At 37.8% G+C, this 21,871-nt stretch overlaps 1 protein-coding gene across 7 annotated transcripts in view; it reads left to right on the top strand.

Annotated features, from left to right (window-relative positions):
* The window catches only part of LOC123679945, a 149,979-nt gene that overhangs the window by 92,026 nt on the left and 36,082 nt on the right, over nt 1–21,871 (top strand). For 6 of the 7 annotated variants that reach the window (XM_045617531.1, XM_045617530.1, XM_045617527.1 and 3 more), the window contains 2 exons: nt 1,031–15,448; nt 17,340–17,447. In XM_045617531.1, the coding sequence (XP_045473487.1) occupies nt 1,031–15,448; nt 17,340–17,447 (14,526 nt within the window). The remainder of the gene's footprint in view (nt 1–1,030; nt 15,449–17,339; nt 17,448–21,871) is intronic. The other variant, XM_045617526.1, reaches the window with a different exon arrangement.

The raw sequence follows: 21,871 nt of genomic DNA, 5'->3' as shown, positions 1-21,871 counted from the left end.
GATCCTACTGATGGCAACCATTTGGAAACATTTTGATGTAAACAGCAAGATGACTGACGCGTTTGGTCGTCATCAAGGTGTTTCCACCTCACCTATCCGTCTAGCAGCTGGGAGATTTGTTTATTTCAGCACAATGGCTCTTATTTGTGCCGCGATAGTTCTTGAAGAAGGTGGTTTGTAATGCTTTCATGTGAATCGTACTAACAACTTAATTTCCTGACAGCTGGGAAGGTAGGTATCGTAAGAGTGTGTTTGTAACGTTTGGTTTTGGGGGATAGAGCAGTAAAGACCTACGCTTGATTTAAAAAAAAATTTTTTCAGTTATTTCTCGAATTTCATTATAATGAATCAATTTTGTTTTTGAAATGGGAAGGGTAAGTTGGAAATATGGGATGTAGGTCTATTGCTGAAGGGTTGACGAGTAGGAATCTTCAAGAACTATCGTAGCTGGGTATTTTTTTATGGTTTGCTTTGTTTGCTTTTGCTTCAAGTCATTTTCACTTATGTATGCTTATTTGAGGGACATAATCACTGTTTTAGTTACCATTTAGACGTGTTCATATCACACCTCTTCCTTTTTGTTTCACACCATCACTCAGTAGACATAGACATCATCAATCTTTCTTGTGCTGTCGAAAAGCAGGAGGGTCCGATATGAACAGCAAGCATTTTTTTATCACATCTCGCTATTTACTTACTTAATTTCATGTTTCACTTTTTTCTCTTTCATTTTGCTGCGTCCTTTCTTTTCCCGTCTCGGTGTTCAGATGCTCAAAGACCGAATCCGCGCTCTGCAAAGTAAGATATCCGCCAGAAATGAGCGGATGAAGCTTATTGCACAGAGAGGGGTGCCGGACTCGGACCGTCTTGACACCTAGTGACCAATCCCAATCCCGCCCACCAACCAACCGACCAATCACCGATCTTGACCATAACACCTGATAAAAACGACAACGCGTCAACCATCTTGCGAAAAACCTTTAAATGCGCGTTTACTGATGCTACTTTTTCATTGTTGCCGCGCGAGCAGACCTCAACAACACGGCGGATTAAAGAACTGACGATCGCCATACAAGAACTGGATCCCTACAACTACACAGCGTCCGCCACGATGGTCAATCTGGATCTCAGCTATGCAGATATTGCAGCAGGACGTTCCAAGTCCACGGAGAGATTCGCCCAACCATCTCAGGATGAGCTGCAACATCCACGACCTGCAATCGAGTCAACTGCCTCCATACCGGAGATAAACGTCGAAACTATCGTGACCAAACAGTCCAAACAAGCGTTCGCTAAACCAAAGACTAAACCAGTTAAACGTGATCAAGAAGAAACGCAAAGAAGTCCGCGAAAAAGTAGATCCCCTAGACGTAAAGAAACTGTAATAATCGTTGAACCAACCCGTACCGAAACTGTTATAAGTGAATGTGATGAACCAAGCGAACAAAATTACAACCTCGCGCCTAAGATAGAGAAGAGATTGAGATCTCCGAGTCCCATGTGGCAGCCGGGCTCAGTTCCATACGCTGAGGTCTTGAAAGGCCATCATTCGGAGGAAAGTTCGAGCGTTTCCGTTTTTGAAACTGTAACCACTGAAACTCAGTATGTGCGCGATACCAACATAGAACCTGCACGGCAAATACACACTTCGACAGTAGCTTCAGTGCCGGTCTCGGACCCCCAAGTGACATACACGTTGCAAGATGCTTGGAGTCAATACATCAACACTTACACCAATTCACAAATGATGCAAATGCCGACTACTAACGTGCCTTACTACAGCTCTATGCCGGGTACAACCTACTATATCCCGGTACCGGAAGCCATTGGATTCATAGCTTCCGGTCAACAACTCATCAATTCCGGTCTTGGTACTTACCATTCCTCTCAGCAGTACGAACCTCCAACTAACTATGAGGCCACTCCCAACGTTCCAATGATAGAAGAAAGCACCGAAACCAACGTCGTTGAAAATGTGGTGGAATCCCCCAAGGAGACCGTTGAGGTACCACCGGAAACAAAACCGACTAAGACCTTCTCCTACGCAAGCATCCTTTCCCAAGGTCTAGAAAAAACTATCCAGCCATCCAGTACGAAAACCACAAACGCGAAAGAGATGTCTCCAAAGCCTGTACACAGTGCCAGGTCTGAGGACGATGAATATAAGAAACCAAAGTCTACTCGTAAAGAAGAAGGCAACCTCCATGTTGATGATAAACAACATGGTTCTGGTAGATGGTCACATCGAAATCGACACAACGAAGGCTATGCTCAAAAGCGCGAAAAAACAACGAGAGATAAGAGTGATAAATCTTATAGTTCTCAGGAAGATAACACAAAAGTAGATTTAGATGAAATAAAGCCTCGAAATACCCATAAAAAACTATATAGCGACAAAATTGAAAAACGCGAACATTTGGATATATCCGAACAAGTATATGTTACAGAAACAGAATCTGAAAAAATTGATATTTCTGAGGTGCCTTCTCAGAAATCCAAACCCATGGAACAAAAGAAAGACCATCGAAAAATTGTTCCAAAATCAGAACAAGATACTGCAAGTCTTGATACCGATACCGATAATATAAGCAAACAATCTAACAAATCAGCTAAAAACAAAAAATCGAAGAAATCTAAAGACTCAGTATCATCAACTGAAAACGAAAATCTTAGGAAGGTTGACGAAAATATTTCTGTACAACAATCTCAATCAAAAGTATTGAATATCGAAGAATCAACCCAAATAACTGATGCGAAGAGTTTGAAGAAGAAATCGAAAAAGAGTAAATCAGGATCTAAAGCTTTAGATCAAGTTGATTCAGAGAAGAAACAAATTGATGAAACTCAGGAACCAATACCAAATCAATCGGAAGATAATGCTCTGAAGACATCATCTAAGAAAAAGAAGAAGAATAAAAATAAGTCTGGTGTTGTACAAGTTGATGAATCTGGTGAAAACAAATCAATAGTGCAAACTGAAGAATTCATAAAATCTGAAATTACAACCTCTTCTAGTTCTCTTGTATCCGAAAATGTAAAGATAACTCGTGAATTTATCGAAGAAGAGAAGAGTAATATTCCAGAAGAATCCCCTATAGTAAAAGAAGAGAGTGCTTCCAAAAAGAAGAAAACATCAAAGAAATCTGAAAAACAAATTAATGTTGACATTAGCCCCAAAGACAAATTGCGAAGTAATGAAGATGAAATTGTCTCAGCAACAGATACCTCAGAAATGGTGGTCAATAAAGAAGAAGTACTTTCTGAAACAATAGAATTAAAATCTGACGTTCCAATGGTGATTGAAAATATTTGTCAAACTAAAAAAGTAATAGAGCAGGAACAAGATGAAACAGAACAACAAATTTCGGAAATATCAGAAACAGTTATCTCTGAATCTATTAGTACACAAAAAGCCATTAGTGAAAATATGGAAATTATTTCAAAGGAAGGTGGCCAAGAAAGTGTTGGCAAAAAAAGAAAATCTAAGAAATCGAAGAAGATGACAAAGATCAATGAGCCCGATTCTGAAATTAAAGTCAATACTGAACTCGAAAAATTAAAAGAAGAATCACCAATATCAACAGAAAATACCAACAAAATAGATATAGAGATCCATAATCCTTCTACTGAGTCGTCAACTGAAAATGACTTCAAAACTGATAAAGATAAAAATGCTGTTAATATCAATGAAAAAACATTGATAGTTAATGAAGAAAATGTAGCCAAGAAATCTAAAAAACCTAAGAAGAAACCTACAATACAAGTGACTACTTCAGATAAAATTGAAGAGACCAAAAAACTTTTACACTCTGAAATAGAATCTACCGTTACTGAAGAAAGTATTTGCAGTAATGTTACTACTAATACTATAACAGAGTCAGTTGAGGCAGCTTCGATTAAAAATGATCAAGAAGAACATGTTCCCGTAGAAGAGTCAGTTAATATGAATGCTGTTCCTAAGAAGAAAAAATCTAAAAAATCTAAAAAGAAAAATGAAGTGTCTGAAAATAAATCAGATGAAACAGAAACTTCTAGTGAAAATTTGACAACTAGCCAAAGAACTGAGACATTCATTACAAATGAGAAGGAACTAGAAAATGTTGTGAGAGTGTCAACAGAAATCACAGGGCTCGAAACCACAAAGTTGATTCTCGAAAAAACAACCCAACAGACTGAAGTGGTGGAAACAGATACCCAAAAATCTTCGATACAATCAAATGAAAGTTCTGTAACAACTGAACTCGTAGACAAAAATGAAACTGAAACTAAAAAATCGAAAAAGAATAAAAAAAAGAAAAACACCAAACAAAACACGCAAACATCAGAACCAAAAGAGACTGTAGAACAGCCGGAGATTAGGAAAGAAAACAAACGAATGTCTACTCAGACTACTGAAACTTGTTCTGCTATAGTTTCAAAAGTTAATGAAATCCAAGAAACCGAATCGCAAGAAGGAGTAGTCTCAAAAATTGAAACTCGAATACTACCGGGAAAAACACAGGAGGGAATCACTAAAGTGACACTTATTACTCATGAGGAGATCAGAACGAAACCAGTTATATCACTAAAAATGAGGCTACCTTCAGAAAGAGAAATCTCTGAGGAACAAAGGAAGGTTCCCTTAGATGTATTGGATTTCCAAGAGGTAAGAGAAGATTCAGGAGTATTCATCAGCCCTGGAGATATCGAACAGGCTATATTTGGTTCAGTGAAAGAACGTCCAAAATACAGAACACAAACAGTTATTACAGAAACCCGTAGTAGCAAACAAGAAGGGAAAAGAGATCTATCTGAAGTCCAGACTCTGCAATCAGAAAACATGATCACTAGAACTGAAGATCGAACTACAGGAACTGAAGATAAGATCTCCAGAACTGATTCCATTGTAGACCAAGAAGTCTCAGATGTGAATGACATATTGGACATCTTGAAAGGCAGAGCGGAGGCTTACAACAAAAACATAGACGTTAGTGAGAGTTCAGACGTCAACAAAAGCACCGAAAGCGAATGCGCCTTCTTCAAATCTTCCCAAGATTCTGAGATCTGTCGATCCACGGTTCTTGAAAGAAGAACTCGCGTTGAAACCAAACGTACCATGATCACAACTTCGTCTTCTTCTATGAACGTGAGTTCTAAAGTCGTGTATGAGCAAAATGGACAAGGCAAGGTAGAAATCAGTAGTTCAAGTCCTAATGAAACAGGAGAAAGTAGAGACGAAGGGCAAATATTGGCAATCGATGATAGGAAAGAAAAGAAGACAGAATATGCTGGTCTTCCTATTGATATCACGACTAACATTCTAAATATTTTAGATGAACCGATGGAATTCTCTGATGATGAAGTTGAAATGAAAGTACGTGAAGAGATTATCATTGAGGGTGGAAAAAAATCTGAAATAACTGTGTCTGAAAAAGTCAATGTTCTCGGTGTTCAGGTTGAGCAAGTTGAACAGGTATCGCCAGTAGCTAAAAAAGAATACGCTGGACTGCCCATAGATAATTCAACTGATATTTTTGATTTACTAGACGAGCCAATGGAAATATCAGATGAAGAACAAGACCAAATGAAGACTGATGACGAAATTAAACAAGAGTTACAAAAGAAAATCATATCTCCTCCTAAAAAAGAATACGCTGGGTTGCCTATTGACGAGTCGAGTAATATTTTGGATATCTTAGATGAACCGTTTCAAATATCAGATGAAGAGCTAGAAAATACTGAAACTAAACAACAAATAGAAGATACTTTGGAGGTCAAAGTTGAAGAGAAAGGAATAACATCTTTTCTGCAAATGACAGAAATTATTACACCGAAAAGAGAGTACGCTGGATTACCTATCGATGATTCTAGCAACATTCTTGATCTTTTAGATGAACCCATATCAATGTCCGATGATGAAAATGATGTAAAACAAGTGATATCTATTTCACAAGATACAACAATTTCTCTGCCTAAAAAAGAATACGCAGGATTGCCTATCGATGATTCTAGCAACATTCTTGATCTTCTGGATGAACCCATACAAATTCCAGATGATGAAAATGAGATAAAACAAGTGATATCTATTTCACAAGGTACAACAATTTCTCTGCCTAAAAAAGAATACGCAGGATTGCCTATCGATGATTCTAGCAATATTCTTGATCTTCTGGATGAACCCATACAGATGTCCGATGATGAAAATGAGGTTAAACAAACTATATCTATTTCACAAGAGACGAAGACCACTACTCCTAAAATAGAATACGCTGGATTGCCTATTGATGACTCTAGTAACATCCTTGATCTATTGGATGAACCTATGCACATATCGGACGATGAAATCGAAGAAAAACAACCGTCATCTGTTCAGAAAGAAACAAAGACCACACCACCTAAAAAAGATTATGCTGGACTGCCTATTGATGAGTCTAGTAATATTCTAGATCTTTTGGATGAACCTATACAGCTATCAGATGATGAAAACGAGGACGTAAATGTTTTGCCAAACATTCAAGAATCAAAGATTTCTTTGCCGAAGAAAGATTACGCTGGATTACCTATAGATGAATCTAGTAACATTCTCGACCTTCTGGACGAACCGATGGAGATGTCAGATGATGAAGAAACAGTGGCTAAAACTTTTGAGAACAAAGAAGTTGATCAACCTATTCCAGAGAACGTAAAATCTGCCCCAACTGAAAAAGAGTCTAGTAATATTATTGATGTCTTAGATGAGCCTAGTAAACTATCAGATGACGAAGTAAAAACTGTAATTGAACAAGACTTGCCAAAACCAACAGCTACTAAGGAAGAGCACGGTGAACAACTGTCTATTGTTGAATCGAGCAGTGTAATCGATATTTCTAGTCAAAGGATTCAAACAACCCACAAAGGGAATGAGCATGATCAAATTGAAAAATCTTCAAAAGAACAGGATAAGATGGTCACCACTTACGCTGAAATTCTGAAAAATAAATTAGATACAAAGACAGAAAATGTTCCGTTAGATAGTGCATCCGGTATGTCAAGTGTACATGAACTGTTGAACCAACAGATGAAATCTTCCGATGAAGTTAAAATATCAGAGAGTATCACAACCAAAATTACCGACTACCGATTTGAAAGCAGAGAAAGTGACGACTTTATTCGTATAGAAGTGATTGGGTCAGAAATAGAAAGAAAATCACCTGAAGAAACCCCAACTCCTTCACCAATCAAATCACCAGAACTTGGCACCGACGACGAATATGACATTATTCATAAGGATGAGTTGCCTTCCCCCAAAGAGGTTGAGGATCAGAAAAGACCAACTGACTCGGAATGTGTAAGTGTAGTGAGCAAACCTTCAAGTCTACTCAAACCTGACTCGGAAGAAGCTAGACAGAAACCTAAAAAGAAAAAATCTGTCTCATTTGGATCTGCAGATTTCATTCCTCTAGAATCAGAAATACAACAGAGTTCAACAGAACAATTCATTGAATTTGAAAAGATATCTGCTGCTGCAACAGTTGAGACTGTTTCCAGTATAAAATCTACAGAATCTCAAAAAACAGATAAAGGTGATGTTGATGAAGTTCCCAGTGTTAAGTCCAAAAAAGAAAAGAAGAAGAAAAAATCTAAGCAAGCTCGTAGTGAAAAACCTGCTACTCCTGATGAGAAAACTGATCAACCATCAATTGCATCTGAAGAAACAAAAGCTGCCAAAAAAGAGAAAATTGAAAAATTAGAGGCACAACCTATTGTGGAGGCATCAAAGACACAATATAGTATAAAAGGAGCTAAATTGGAAGAAGTATATGTATCTCCAACGGAGTCGTTTGAAATTGTTGAAACTCCAGAGGTTGATCTAGAAGTTGTAGAAGTACTTAAGGAAGTAGAAATCAAGGAAGAAAATCTAAAACCTAATGAAGAAGAAAAGATTAAATGTACAAGGTTAGAATATACCGAAACACCAGAAGATCAAAAAAACAAAACTGAAAGTGTTGATGTTGTAGCGACAATTGAAACCAAAACCGAAAGTATACCAAAAGGTGATACAATATCGCCACAAGTTACTTCTCGAACAGAGAGAAGTCCTACTGAAAAACGTAGAGACTGCAGCACATATGAAGACATCATAAGATTGATAGGATATGACGTTATAGATCAGAGAAAATCTGAATTGAATTGGCACGAGAAGAAATTGAAGGACACTGAACAGAAAGAAGTCCAAGAAACAAGAACTCTTCATCAATCATCATCTGAGTTTTCTGATGAAACAACAAAAGAAACTACTATTATTGACGCGATCCCATCAAAAATGGTTCTCGAAGAAGTATATATAGAACAGTATAGTGACTTAATTAAACTTGTTCAATACAGATTGTCGGACTTATGGAAGAGTGAAATACAGTGGCAGATCTCCAAGAATAAGAGAGATTCTCCTGAACCAACAGAAGAAGATATAATAGAAACTGAAAAGGTTGAAGTGAAAGAACAAAAAGAGACCAAACAGATAGAACCAAAACAAAAATTAGAGATAAAACCAACCAGCCTAATCAAAGTTGATATTTTCACAGAACAGTACAACGATCTTTTCAAGTTAGTTCAGTATAATATGCTCGATTTGTGGAAAAAAGAAGAACTCTGGTATGTTCTGAAGAGCAGAGAAGTTGAGAATGTGAATGTAGAAACACAAAATGAACCAGTTGTGGATAATTCCATCGATATGGATATTTCTAAGAGCAAAGAAGTTAGTGTTGAAAATGTGGAAGTGCAGGAACAAAATGAACAAGTTTTGGAACACTCAATCGATATGGACATTTCCAAGAGCATGGAAGTTAGTGTTGAAAATGCGCAAGTTCAGAAACAAAATGGACAAGTTGTGAAAGACTTAATAGATGAGGACACTTCCAAGAACAATGTCGAGAATGTAAAAGAGCAAATTTCTGAAATCAAGAAAATCAATGTCGAGAGTGTGGGAGCACAAAAACAAGTTCTGGAAGAATCAATTCTTGAAAACAAAGAAGTTATTATAAAAAATGTGAAAGAACAAAAACAAGAAGTACAAATTATGAAAGACTCAATTGATACCGACATTCTCAAGAACAAAGAAGTTGAGAATGTGAAAATACAAATTGAACTATCTGTGCAAGACCCAACTGATATCAAACTTGCAAAACCACAAGAGGATACAGTTAAAGCACCAATTTTGGACACTAGAGGAAGAAATATAAGGCCTGAACAATATAACGACCTAGTGAAACTTGTTGAATATGGATTACCACAGTTGTTGAGAAAAGAAATTGAATGGAATATAAGAAAGGTTAAAGAAAATCAGGTGATCACAAAAGAAACCGAACTAACTGATGAGAAACCTCAAGTTTTGATGAATATTCATAAAGATTTCATCCGATCTGAACAATATGAGGATTTGATCAAACTGATCCATTACAAAACACTCAATTTTTACGATAGTGAAATACAATGGCTCATCATCAAACAGTCTGAAAATCAACAAGAAGAAATTCTTGATGAAGAACAAACGGATTCTTCTCTGGAATATGAGGAGGCTGTCACCATTGACGAATCATCAAGAGAAGAGGTTATTGATCTAGAAACATTTATACGAGAGGCTGAGGAGGCTGCCACAATTGACGAATCATCAAAAGAACAGGTTATTGATCTGGAGAAATTTATACTAGAGGCTGAGGAGTATCTCAAAACTAAAGAAGAGGAAATTCGGTACGCTCAATCAACTAAAGAATTGTTAGAAAAGGAGAAAACATACGAATCGATCTCAAAAGATGTGGTTAACGTAGAGAATGTTGATTCAATGCTAACTGAAGTTAAAGATCAAATAGTCCATCCAAATTCAAAAGCGAAAACTATCGAAAAAGAAGAATCTTTACAATTTGCCACATCTGAAGAGGTATGTGGTAAATTCATAAAAAAGGAACAGATGGAAGGTAGTACGACTACGCTCAATGAAAAATCTGAAACAATAACAGTCAAACAAGAGGTTCTCGAAACTGTTGAGTCAGAACCAACTGCAAAAAAAGAAGAACAAATTCAGCAGAAGGAAAATGAGTTCGAAGTTGAGGAAGTAAGTGAAGAAAAAGAAAAAATACCTGTTAACGTTGTCCCCTCAAAATCATCACCTGATACTGCTATCGAACTTGAAGAGGCAGTAGTAAGAGTACCAATAAATCTGAAGGAAAATATTGAAACAAATATTGAAGAACCTGAAGAAAACATACTGGAATATCGAGAAGTACCAACAGATTCTCAAGCTGTTGCAGTTCTAGACGAAAGTGTTTCCATTAAAAACGAGAGAAACAGTCAAAGTGAAATAGCAGATGAAATCGAATCAAGTTTGGTAGTAAGTACTCAAAAAACCAATTTGACCTTCGAAGATATACCAAATAATGCAGTGGATATACAAGAACATATTTCTGTTGAGAAAATAGAGGTCTCTGAAGAAAACTATGATGAATTCATATCTAGCTTGAATCCAAACGCTGCTGAGTTTGTTCCTGGTCTCAGAAATATTGAGCCAACATTCCAAACTACCAATGATAACTCAGAGACGTTCATTTCGACCACAAATTCTACCTGGTCCGAAGGAAATACCTATTTTGCTTATGAAGATCGTACTACCCACGCTTGGATTGATCAAATACTTGAAGATTCCGACCATATAACAACTTATAAAACAACCGAATTCATCAATATCGTACCATCAGAAAGAAGCACAACCGAAGATTTCTTGTTGGTAGAGAAAACTATCACAGAAACAGAAAGTAAAGAAATCGAATCGCCTATAACAGAAGAAATTCTTAACGTGGTTAGTGTTGATGAGCAAAAGGAAAATAAATTGGAGATGAGTGAAGCTAAGATAGAACCAATTATTTGCACTGATGAGAATATTCAGCATTCTTTTGTTCCAACAGATTCCACGCAAGTTGTATTAGTTGAAAATGTCAATACAGTTGAAAGTAGTGTAGAAGAAGTGCATACCAAATCCGAGAAATCTAAGAAAAAGAAGAAAAAATCTAAAAAACAAGATTCTCCGAAAGAAAGTCCTTTGCAGGTCGAAAAAATTGTTTCGACAGAAATTGTGAGTGAAGACCAGAAATCGTCTCCGAGAGAAAATGAGCCACAACAGGTTACTCAGGTCATATCAGAGAAAAAAGAGACTTCTGAAATACCTTCTGAAAAAGAGCACAATCTGTTTGCACCATCTTGGGCTAATATAGTTAAAAGGAAGACAAAACCTGAAAGTATTTCTTTCTTGCAATCTGAAACACAAAGCGTTAAAATAACGAATATCAAAGATTCTTGGGAAAGTGAGAAAAAAGTTGCATCTTCAAGTTTCATACGTGATGAAATTGCTTCTGCAGTGATTGAAGAACCCACCTTGCAAAAATCATCGCCAATCAATAATAAAAAGTCGAAAGATAAATCCAAAAAGAAAGCTAAAGAAGTGGTTTCTCTAGAGACCTCTAAAAACCGAGAAGAGGTGAAAACAACCGATAATAAATCCGACAAAGATAAACACGTCCATGCTCTTGAAAAATCGAAGATATCAACGCTGACTGACAAGACTGACAGTGAAAATGACAACCCAGAAATTAATGTGAATGAAATTTGTCAGAGTTCTACTCAAAAAAGAGATGTATCGCAGGAATCTTTAAAACACTTGGGTAAAACCTATGCAGAAGTGATAGCGTCGGCAACTCGAGAAAATTCAAACCAAACAGCAGCTGTTTCCGAGAAACCTCAAAGCAAATCTATACTCCAGGCAAATATTTTAGTTCCCCAAGTCCAAATTACAGTAACCGAAAGCGAAGATCAACCTACGTCTTCGCAGGATAACAGTGAAGGTTTTATAGAAGTTAAAAGACGAAGAAGTCGCTCACGTTCAACGTCTAATATCAGAGATAGGAAGGAAAAGTCTAAGTCTCCATCTGGTAGAGAGACCATGGGAAAGAGGAAGCCTAGGAAGCGTACGAAAGACGAAACAGGATCTACTGGATCAACGCAATCCGTTAAACACTACAAAGGATGTGCTTCACCATCATCTTCTCTCAATAGTTCTTGTTATGGCGATTCTAGACCAGTATCAGCAGTCTCAGTTGAACCTGAAGTATCAGAACCTGTCATTAGTAAATCAGAAGATACAACAAACGTTGAAAATGTCGAGAAAACACAAGAAGTTTCTGAAGTAAAAACCACAACGACGAAGAAGAAATCTAAGCATAAGAGTAAAGGCTCCGTTGAGGCAGATATAAGTGAAGTTTCCCCTCCTTTAGAAGGAGAAATAAAGACTGAAAGTAGCCATTCCCTGGCTTCTTCAGCGAACCAAGAGATACCTGGTGATTCAGTTCCAACTACTACAATTCCTGAACTGCACCTCGAGAAATCCGATGAAAGCAAGCTGAATATCCTTTTGGGTTCTCAAAAATCAAGCGTGGCCAGCACAGAAATAAGGCTAGAGCCTGAATTCCATCGGGAATTCAGACCACGTACAACCATTTCAGAACAAGATCAAATACCACAAATCATACCAGGGTTGATTAAACAGATATGCGAAGAAATCGACAAGACCGATAACTCCGAGTTCATCGCTGCAGAATCGGAATCAATACTGGTGTCCAAAGAAAGAACAGCTTCTTCCAGCGAATCTATCTTGGTCTCGGTGGAAGATTTGAAACAGCAAACGCATTTCTTGGAAGCAAATGTAGTCAAAGATCCTTCGGCTCGCCTAGAGCACACTGAGAGTGATGTAGATATTCACATAGACGTTCAAAGTGTGGTGGCAGTTGATAAGCCGGAATCATCGTCCTCTGAAGTTAAAATAGAGACACCGAGCAAGAAGTCACGAAAGCAGAAAGCAAAGAAATGTAAAAGCGAGGAGAAGCTCCAGAAGGAGCCTGTACTACAAGAGCAGGCCTCGTCAACTTCATTGAACAGCGAATACGTTGAAAGGAAGGAGTCTTCGGAAGAAAAACAATCTAAAACGGTACTTATATCATCCAGTTCCGAGGTTATAGAAGAAATCAAGTCAGAACCGATAGAACCTCAACAAATCGAAGACTCCGACCAAGACGCTATCAGTGAGAAATCCATCAGAAGCAAGTCTTCAGGTATAGAGGTCTCGATGACCAACAGCGTCGATCTGACGCCGAGAACCGAGGATTCTGCCTTGAGACAAGCTGGCGATACCCTCAATGTAACCGAGAATACAAGCCTCCAAGTTGACTCCCTGAGAACTGAAGGAAACATCGAAGACCTGATCCCGAACTCGATAGATGAAATCGAGAACAACGAGTTGGACACCAACGTCAGCGAAAACTACACAGACAACAACCGCAACCTTACAGATCTCGAATCGGATCTTTTACACCTCACCGATTCCGACTACCAGCTACCCGAAGACAAGGAGTCAGAATTGGACTCGGAGTCTTTGGTGCAGCTGAAGAGCTTCGTCAAGAAGTTAGAACCAGAGAAGCCTGAAGTGACAGGACCGGAACCAGTGCAGTCTGTAAACGTTGAACAATCTATGTCTATAGACTCCTTAGATCCGAAATCCGAGGAACAAAAATCGGAGGAAATGAAGACTGGTACCTCGGGTTCAGGAGGTGCGTGGTACTACTCTAGGTCGAACCCTGTGCAGGGTAGTCACTCTGGAGAAAAACTCAGTGGTTCCGATTCCGATAACAGAAACGACGAAGACGATTACGAGGATCCCTACGAACATCTGCGGAATCAGTCCAAGTACTTCGATGAGGCGGATCTGAACCTTGTAGGTTGTACTATACCCCCTCCACCAGAACGACGTCCGAAAATAAAAATTCCTTCAGAGGACTCAGAACGCCAGGAATACCCTTGGCCAGGAAAATGTGGTGCTGAGGGTCAGATGGACTACATTATCGAATACCAGATCGCGACCGAATACCATGCTGATCCTCTGGTTTCCATCAGGAATGACACCAAATCAGTCTCAGAAATGGACAGCTTCAGCGACGCCCTGGATTCTTCACCAGTTGAATCCGACACCAAGCTGGAAGGCGAGGAGGGTGTTGATTATATTCAGATGAACCCCGTTATCCTTTCCGAAAGTGTGATAGATCAGATCAAGTCACATTCGGCAGACACAACTATCGATAAGGTGATATCGCAGAGAAAGAGGGGTACCATCAGCATGGTCGGTGATCTGGATGCTGAATCGGCTGAAGATGTATCTGTGAATGCACAAAAAAGTGAATCTCTGTTAGCTGAAGATCTCGGTACTGAAGAAAACCGACCTGTAGAACCTGTACTGTCTGAAATCTTCACCGAGGACTTGGAAGATACAGAGATTTTGGAGAAGCCAGTTGAGGTAAAGAAGAAGGATAAGAAAGGCATCTGCGCTAAGATTATTCATTCTTTAACTGGAAAAATAAAGGAAAAATCTCCACCGGCAGATACTAAACCAGAATCTGAAAATTTTTCTCCAGCAGAGACCAAGAAAGATAAGAAGAAAAAGAAGAAGAAGTCCAATAAGGATAAAACAAGCGGCGCTGAAGAAAAACCTCAAAACGAAGACCAAAGCAGAAAAGAAGACGTCAACAAGGAATTCTTAGATAACGAAAAGAAGGATACTTTGAGTCGACAACAGTCTCCGTCTGTTTCGGAAAGTAGCACGGAGAAACGGACTTTCTTGAGGAGCATCTTCGGCGTGACCAAACACAGAAAATGCTCGATCACCTCACAAGAGTCTACAGAAAAAACAGACTCGTCACTTGAGAACACTCCGAGTCCAACAGAAAACAAGAAGATGTGGGACGAGACTGAAACCACGAAGATCGTTGAGTTGAAGAGCGTTTCGGACAGCAAGGTTCCAGAGAAGACGCTGAAGAAATCGAAGAAGGAGAAGAATGCGGAGAAGAGCAAATCCGGGGTGATCGGCAGTCTTATGTCTAAAATATCCGGAGTCATCGCTCCAAAGAAGGATAAGAGCGATTGCGTGTGCACAGACGAAGAAGTGAGGCTTAGAGACCTCGCAAGGAACCTCTCCCACGACGGACCCTTCTGGTTGGCCAAGAACGTGTACGAAGATGCTGAGATGCGCTGGCGCATCGACTTGGCAAGGAAGAACAAGCAACAAGCGGCCGGAGACGCTTCTTTGAAAACGTTCGATAATGATCCAGACAACGGAGACAACGGTTCTTCCAGAGGGGGTTCCCCTGATCATTCTCACCATCTCCAGACGAGAACGAACGCGGTAGACAGCAAGGTCTATTCCTTGCCCGGTAGAGTAGCCGGTTGGAAAGACGAAAGCACTTACTTAAGCCCCGAACCGTTGTCGGACTCGGAAACGTTCGCGGAGACCACAGACGCCACCGACCCTATCCCTCTTTTTCTTCCTCCTGTAGGGCCCACAGAGCAGCAGACCGCATCACCAGCACCGCCCATAAGTTCGAACTGTTACCAACAGAAACAGGTGATTGTAAATGTTGTGTGTTGGGGTTACGTTTGATGTGCATGCCTAACATTAATCCGATACGCTTTTTTTTTATTATATAAATATACATGTATGCTGGACTATTGTGATATATATTCGGTTGTTTCTATTTGATCTGTGTTGTCAATAAACGTTCGTACTAACACTGCATCTTTGGCATGTTGTTCTTTGGTTGTTGTTGATTGCTTTTGATGTGCTAATGGGTGGTTAAAAATAGGGTGTTTGATAGATGGCAGGCGTTTTCAGACGCGCTATTTTTAGGGCTTGATTATGAGCTATTGGTTGTGACTGAGCACAGGGAATTTAACTTAAGGAATGGTGTAATCCAGAAATTTTGGTTTTGATATGGGAAATATTTTTCTACCTACGAATATCAAAGTTGAATAATCAATCTATGACCTCCCTTTGAGCAAGTTCACTTACATAGATCTGATAAAAAAGGGAACATTTTTTTTCTGAGAAAACTTAGCTTAAGAAGCTTACGAAGGATCAAGAATTCTTCAGTAGAAATTAATCAATTCTGTTCATTATTCGCAAGTTTTTATTGCAAAATTATAATCTTTATGTCCATTACATATAGTTTGCCATCGACCATTTGAAGTTATAGATTTTAATTGTAAATCATAGAAGCTTTAATTCTGCTGTCAACTGATCCTTGAACCAAATTTCATGCAAATTTCTCCCAAGAGTGAAGAAAAACTTTGATTTTCTTTGATCGATTTTTGGGGTTCGAGTTTTACCATTTCTTTAAAAGCATTTATTCCAAAATTATAATCTTTATGTCCATTACATATAGTTTGCCAACTAGATACTCTTTGACCATTTGAAGTTATAGATTTTAATTGTGAAACATAGAAGATCTAATTCTGCTGTCAACTGATCCTTGAACCAAATTTCACGCAAATTTCTCCCAAGAGTGAAGAAAAACTTTGATTTTCTTTGATCGATGTTTGGTTCGAGTTTTCCCATAACCAATTTCCCTAAACTAGTAGAAGATACTAAATAAAAATCAAGGTATTCAATCTATCTAACGTTGATCAAAAGAACTTCTCCTTTAGAAAGCAATGGAACGTTGAAGTTAATAGATTCGTCTCTTTTTTTAGATTCAATCGTTTACTGACTTGTTGTTTCTCCGATACTACCAAATCAGTAAAATTGAATGGGATAGCAACTTTTTTTACGTTGTATCAGGTTTCTATTCGGAGTATTCAGAATGTTGATTTCTTCATCCCAATGATGATGTAGTAACTCAGTAATGTACAATCACTTGAAATTTATCACTGATTTCTACTGTTGGCGTTGTAAATATATACTGGGTGGTTATTGCAAAATGACTCACGGTTCTATAAAAGTAAAAAAATGAAAATTTGTATATTGAATTCGTTTTCTAACGAGATTTCAACATCGAAAGTTCCTAATTTAATAAAAAGTGGGTTATATGTAAGTTTGAAAAAAAAATGGAAAAGCTCCTCAACATTTTCGACTATATTGTCAAGATTGAAAATTATGAAGCAATTTATTTCATTCTTTAGGAATGACACAACAATGGTAAACACATAAAATCAAATTACCTATATTTCTTCTATTATCTCAATTTTCTTGCATGTGCCTCAAAAATTTCTTGAATATGGCTTCTCTGAATATTTGCTTTCGCTTAATTATAACTCGCAATGATGCATTTCATATCTGTTTTTTTTTTCGTTACTTATGCTTGATGAAGTAGCAAATGCACAATGTAGACGAATACATCATCTCGAAGAATACTCAGTCCGTTCATGAATATTGATCATATTGCATTTGTTCTTCAATTGATTCCCGCTTGTTTCTTTTCTATAATTCGAGGTCAATACATTTCAATTTCAACTTGCAGCAGTTAAACGAAGACTTCGGTAATCTGGAGAGATCAGTGCAAGTTACAGAAGCCTCTATTGAACATCTGCCGCAGAAGGATTTCCCACAAATTTTGAAAGCCTTGGAGGTAAGAAGTTTTTTTATATGAATATAAATATTCTGTCATTCCATATAAACAATCAATATAATTTTATTGTCGTTAAGGTGGCAAAATTGTCCTTCATCAGATGCTTACACATCATAACAAGGCCAATTGAAAAGTCCCCAGATATAGTAAAACACATTTTTTCGGCAAAATTCGATTTTATTCTTCAACATAGTTGCCTTTGAGGGCGATCCAGCGATTATTGCGATCTTCCAACTTTTCAATACCATTTTTGTAGTACGATATGTCTTTCGCTTCAAAATAGGCCTCAGTTTCGGCGATTACTTCTTCATTGGCGCTAAATTTCTTTCCAGAGGTCATTCTTTTGAGGTCTGCGGTCTGAAAAAGTCGCTTGGGGCAAGATCTGGCGAATACGGTTGATGCAGAATCAATTCGAAGCCCAATTCATGCAATTTCGCCATTGTTTTCATTGATTTGTGACACGGCGCATTATTTTGATGAAACAGCACCTTTTTTTCAAATGGGGCCGTTTTTTAACGATTTCATCCTTTGAATGATCCAATAACGTTATATAATAATCGCTGTTGATGGTCTTGACCTTTTGGAGGTAATCAATGAATATAATACCTTGCGCATCCCAGAACACTGATGCCATAACCTTGTCAGCTGACTGTTGTGTTTTTCCTCGCTTCGGATTCGGTTCATCGAGTGCAGTGTGCACTTAAACAGCTTGAAACACTGCTCAGAATCATTAACACGTTGTTGCTTTTGATCGATATGATGTACAAGTTCGGATGATATCTTCACAATGTCTGATATTTCGATCAACTTCACTCTACGGTCATTCAAAATTATTTCGTGAACTTTTTTGATTTTTTCGTCGGTAACAGCCTCTTTTGAGCGTCCACTGCGTTGCGTTCGCCGTCTTCGGTGCTGATTTTACCCAGTTTGAACTTAGCACACCAATCAATTATGGTTAATTTTTCTGGTGCCGTCCCCGAAAACTCTTCATCAAGCCAAGATTTTGCTTTAACTGTATTTTTTCGCTTCAAAAAGCGATATTTTATCAGCACACGACTCACAACGCAATATCGCACAAAGTAATGGTCGGACTGCTGTCAAATTTCGACACGTATCGTTTGAAGGTTGGTACTAACTAAAAATCATATGGATTTAATACTATCTACTCGATCTGTGTAACAGACCGGAGACTTTTCAATTGGCCTAACATGTCATTTAATTTTTAACAGTTTGTTCAATTCGACTCATGCGTTGGAAATATTACATAATTTCAGAACAGATAATCACATGAGTATTTCAGGGAAATAGGTAATTGAGCGCCATGATAATAAATTTTGTATCAAAACCTGAACAAATCTCATCGTACAGCCATCATTTTCCCCAGAAATAGCTCCCGTCGTTTTTTTTTTATTATTTTCAAAAATTTTCTACAAAAATCAATGAACATCATTCCACAAAACTATATGAAACAAAGTAATGAACTAAAAAAGCGATGATTCGTTTTACGATTACAAACACTACATCCTGATAACTTTCATTGACGTACAAAACAATCGAAATCGGACAGATCTTCGAGATTCATCGCATTTTATAAATACTACGGTAAAAATAATGATTTCATCATCATTATAATGACCGAAATAACTCCGTTTCGTAACAAGTATCAGACAAATTGAGTTATTCGAACAATTTTTTTTTTCACGTCAGACTGTCGATTATTCTCTACGGTTATTTGTCTGGATGCCAGCCATGACCACAATGGACATTTACGCATCTAAAATCATCTTTATAAATAAAACCTGTATTGCTGAATGGAATATAAATCTTGATTCAGGGAACCTTGCTACTAGGTCAAGGTGGTTGGAATATTTTTAGCGGATGATCAGGTATTGATAGTTTATTATGCTTTATGCTTGTTGAGTGAAGATATGAGGAACAATACGGAATTGTAAAGGGTGTTTTTTCAGAGCTATAGAACTTTAAATTGCAATAAAACAACGATGGATTATTTTTATTTATCCGCAAGATAATCTTGTGGCATTACATTTCAAATATGATTTCTGGCATATGACCGCCACGGCTGGCTCGGATGTAGTCCAATCTGGACGTCCAAGTTTCGATTACTTTTTTCAACATTTGTGGCCGTATATCGGCAATAACACGGCGAATGTTGTCTTCCAAGTGGTCAAGGGTTTGTGGCTTATCCGCATAGACCAATGACTTTACATAGCCCCACAGAAAGTAGTCTAGCGGTGTTAAATCACAAGATCTTGAAGGCCAATTCACAGGTCCAAAACGTGAAATTAGGCAGTCACCAAACGTGTCTTTCAATAAATCGATTGTGGCACGAGCTGTGTCACATGTTGCGCCGTCTTGTTGGAACCACAGCTCCTGGACATCATGGTTGTTCAATTCAGGAATGAAAAAGTTAGTAATCATGGCTCTATACCGATCACCATTGACTGTAACGTTCTGGCCATCATCGTTTTTGAAGAAGTACGGACCAATGATTCCACCAGGCCTTAAAGCGCACCAAACAGTCAGTTTTTCTGGATGTAACAGTGTTTCGACATACACTTGAGGATTAGCTTCACTCCAAATGCGGCAGTTTTGTTTGTTAACGTAGCCATTCAACCAGAAGTGAGCTTCGTCGCTAATGGACGTAGTGCGCGATACGTATTCCGCACAGAACCATTATTTTCGAAATAAAATTGCACTATTTGCAAGCGTTGTTCAGGCGTGAGTCTATTCATGATGAATTGCCAAACCGAACTGAGAATAAATCACTTGACAGCTGTTAAATCGGTCGCCATTTTGAACAGTAATGCCAACTTAAAGTTATATACGAAAAAAAACACCCTATATTACTGAATAATTCGGAAAGAAAATCTGTATATAACCATTTTATTTATAATTATACAGGGTTGAAACTATTCAGAGGGGCACTACAGGGATATCGAAAACCGTTAGAAATACAGGGTGGTTTGAATTAGAAAAAAGTTGCGTTAGAAAGGATGCTGATGAAATTCTTATGTACCTACATCTGATTTTTTAATGGATCCTGCTCAGGATTCGTCTTATTTTTAGGAAATCTATAGTTGATTAGATGATATTTTTTTAATATTGTATCGATTTTACGCATAGAGTAATTAAGATAGATAGAGGAGCTTACGCAATTTTTACATGTCCCCAACAGGGTTAGATTACGTTGTCGGATTGTGATATATTTTCAAATCCACAATTTTACTATATCCTTATAAATGTATATTATATTGAATGAGATATATTTATTTGTGTGATTCTCAATTAAATATGCAAATTTGAATATTTGGAATCCGATATTTTTCCTAATTGCCAAGTTTATTAAGCAGAATAATTATTATTTCCTGTATCTACTAGCTGAAATCCATGGTTTGGCAACTTTTGCTATCTTAGTGTCATCGGTTGTTTCACGTCGTTTGGCGCTATTGAAGTTTTTTTTCTGAATTTCTGATATATTAAGGTATTTATTTCAATATATTTTGAGTTAATATAAAAAGTTGATTCACTATGGGACATAAGAAGTGCGTTCTTTGTGGAGAAACTCGCGAATTGAGTGTAATATCGTATCACTGATATGTTTTCATTTCCGCGCGCTTCATGTCAAGTCTGATAGTTCATGTTGGGGACATAATTTGCTTGCTGAAAATGACATATACTTCCTCTATCTATGTTTATTATTCTGAGGTTAAAGCATACGTCCTTTCCTGATTTTCGAAACACAGAATGTCAAAGTTATTAGAAATCAGTTTTTTGTCAATTATTCCAAATACCTTTTGCTAGATTTTGATAGAACTTCAAGTAGCTCATTGAACTTTGAACCCCTGTATTTCGAAAACGGGGGAAAAAAATCTTACTTCTACCAAAAGAATCCATGTTTGACTTCAGATTACTCTGTATTGAAACCAAACAGATTTCGGCCTGGCCAGAATCTAGATTGTTAACCGCTTATTGGTATTCTGAAGGAATAACTGAGATTCTCAGTAATGATACGATAGCGCTAAATCTCCTCACTCTCAAGTTTTTTTTCTCTACACGATAACCGCTAAACGATCCGAGGTGAAAGTTTCTCTCCCTGTATATCGCTGCATCGGGACTGCATCTCGATTCATAAAACAGACATTCAAGTTCGTGATTCAAGTACATATTTCGATATGTAACGAATAATAACCGCAATGAATAACCTAGAGAGCTTGTCGTTTATGCTTATGCGGTTCTAAAATTAGACCTGCTGGCCGGTGCGCTGTTCAGTTCACATGATCTCGTTCGAAATTCAATTCCATCGATGACAAATTCGAAGAAAAAATTATCAGGAGTTTCCGCGTGCGGTTTTCAATCCATTGACGAAAAACCTTCGAATGAGCGATAGTAAGCTGTTCGACATT

The sequence above is a fragment of the Harmonia axyridis genome, chromosome 5, assembly GCF_914767665.1.
Source record: "Harmonia axyridis chromosome 5, icHarAxyr1.1, whole genome shotgun sequence".
Taxonomy (NCBI): Eukaryota; Metazoa; Arthropoda; class Insecta; order Coleoptera; family Coccinellidae; genus Harmonia; species Harmonia axyridis.
This window is presented reverse-complemented; position numbering and strand designations above follow the sequence as displayed.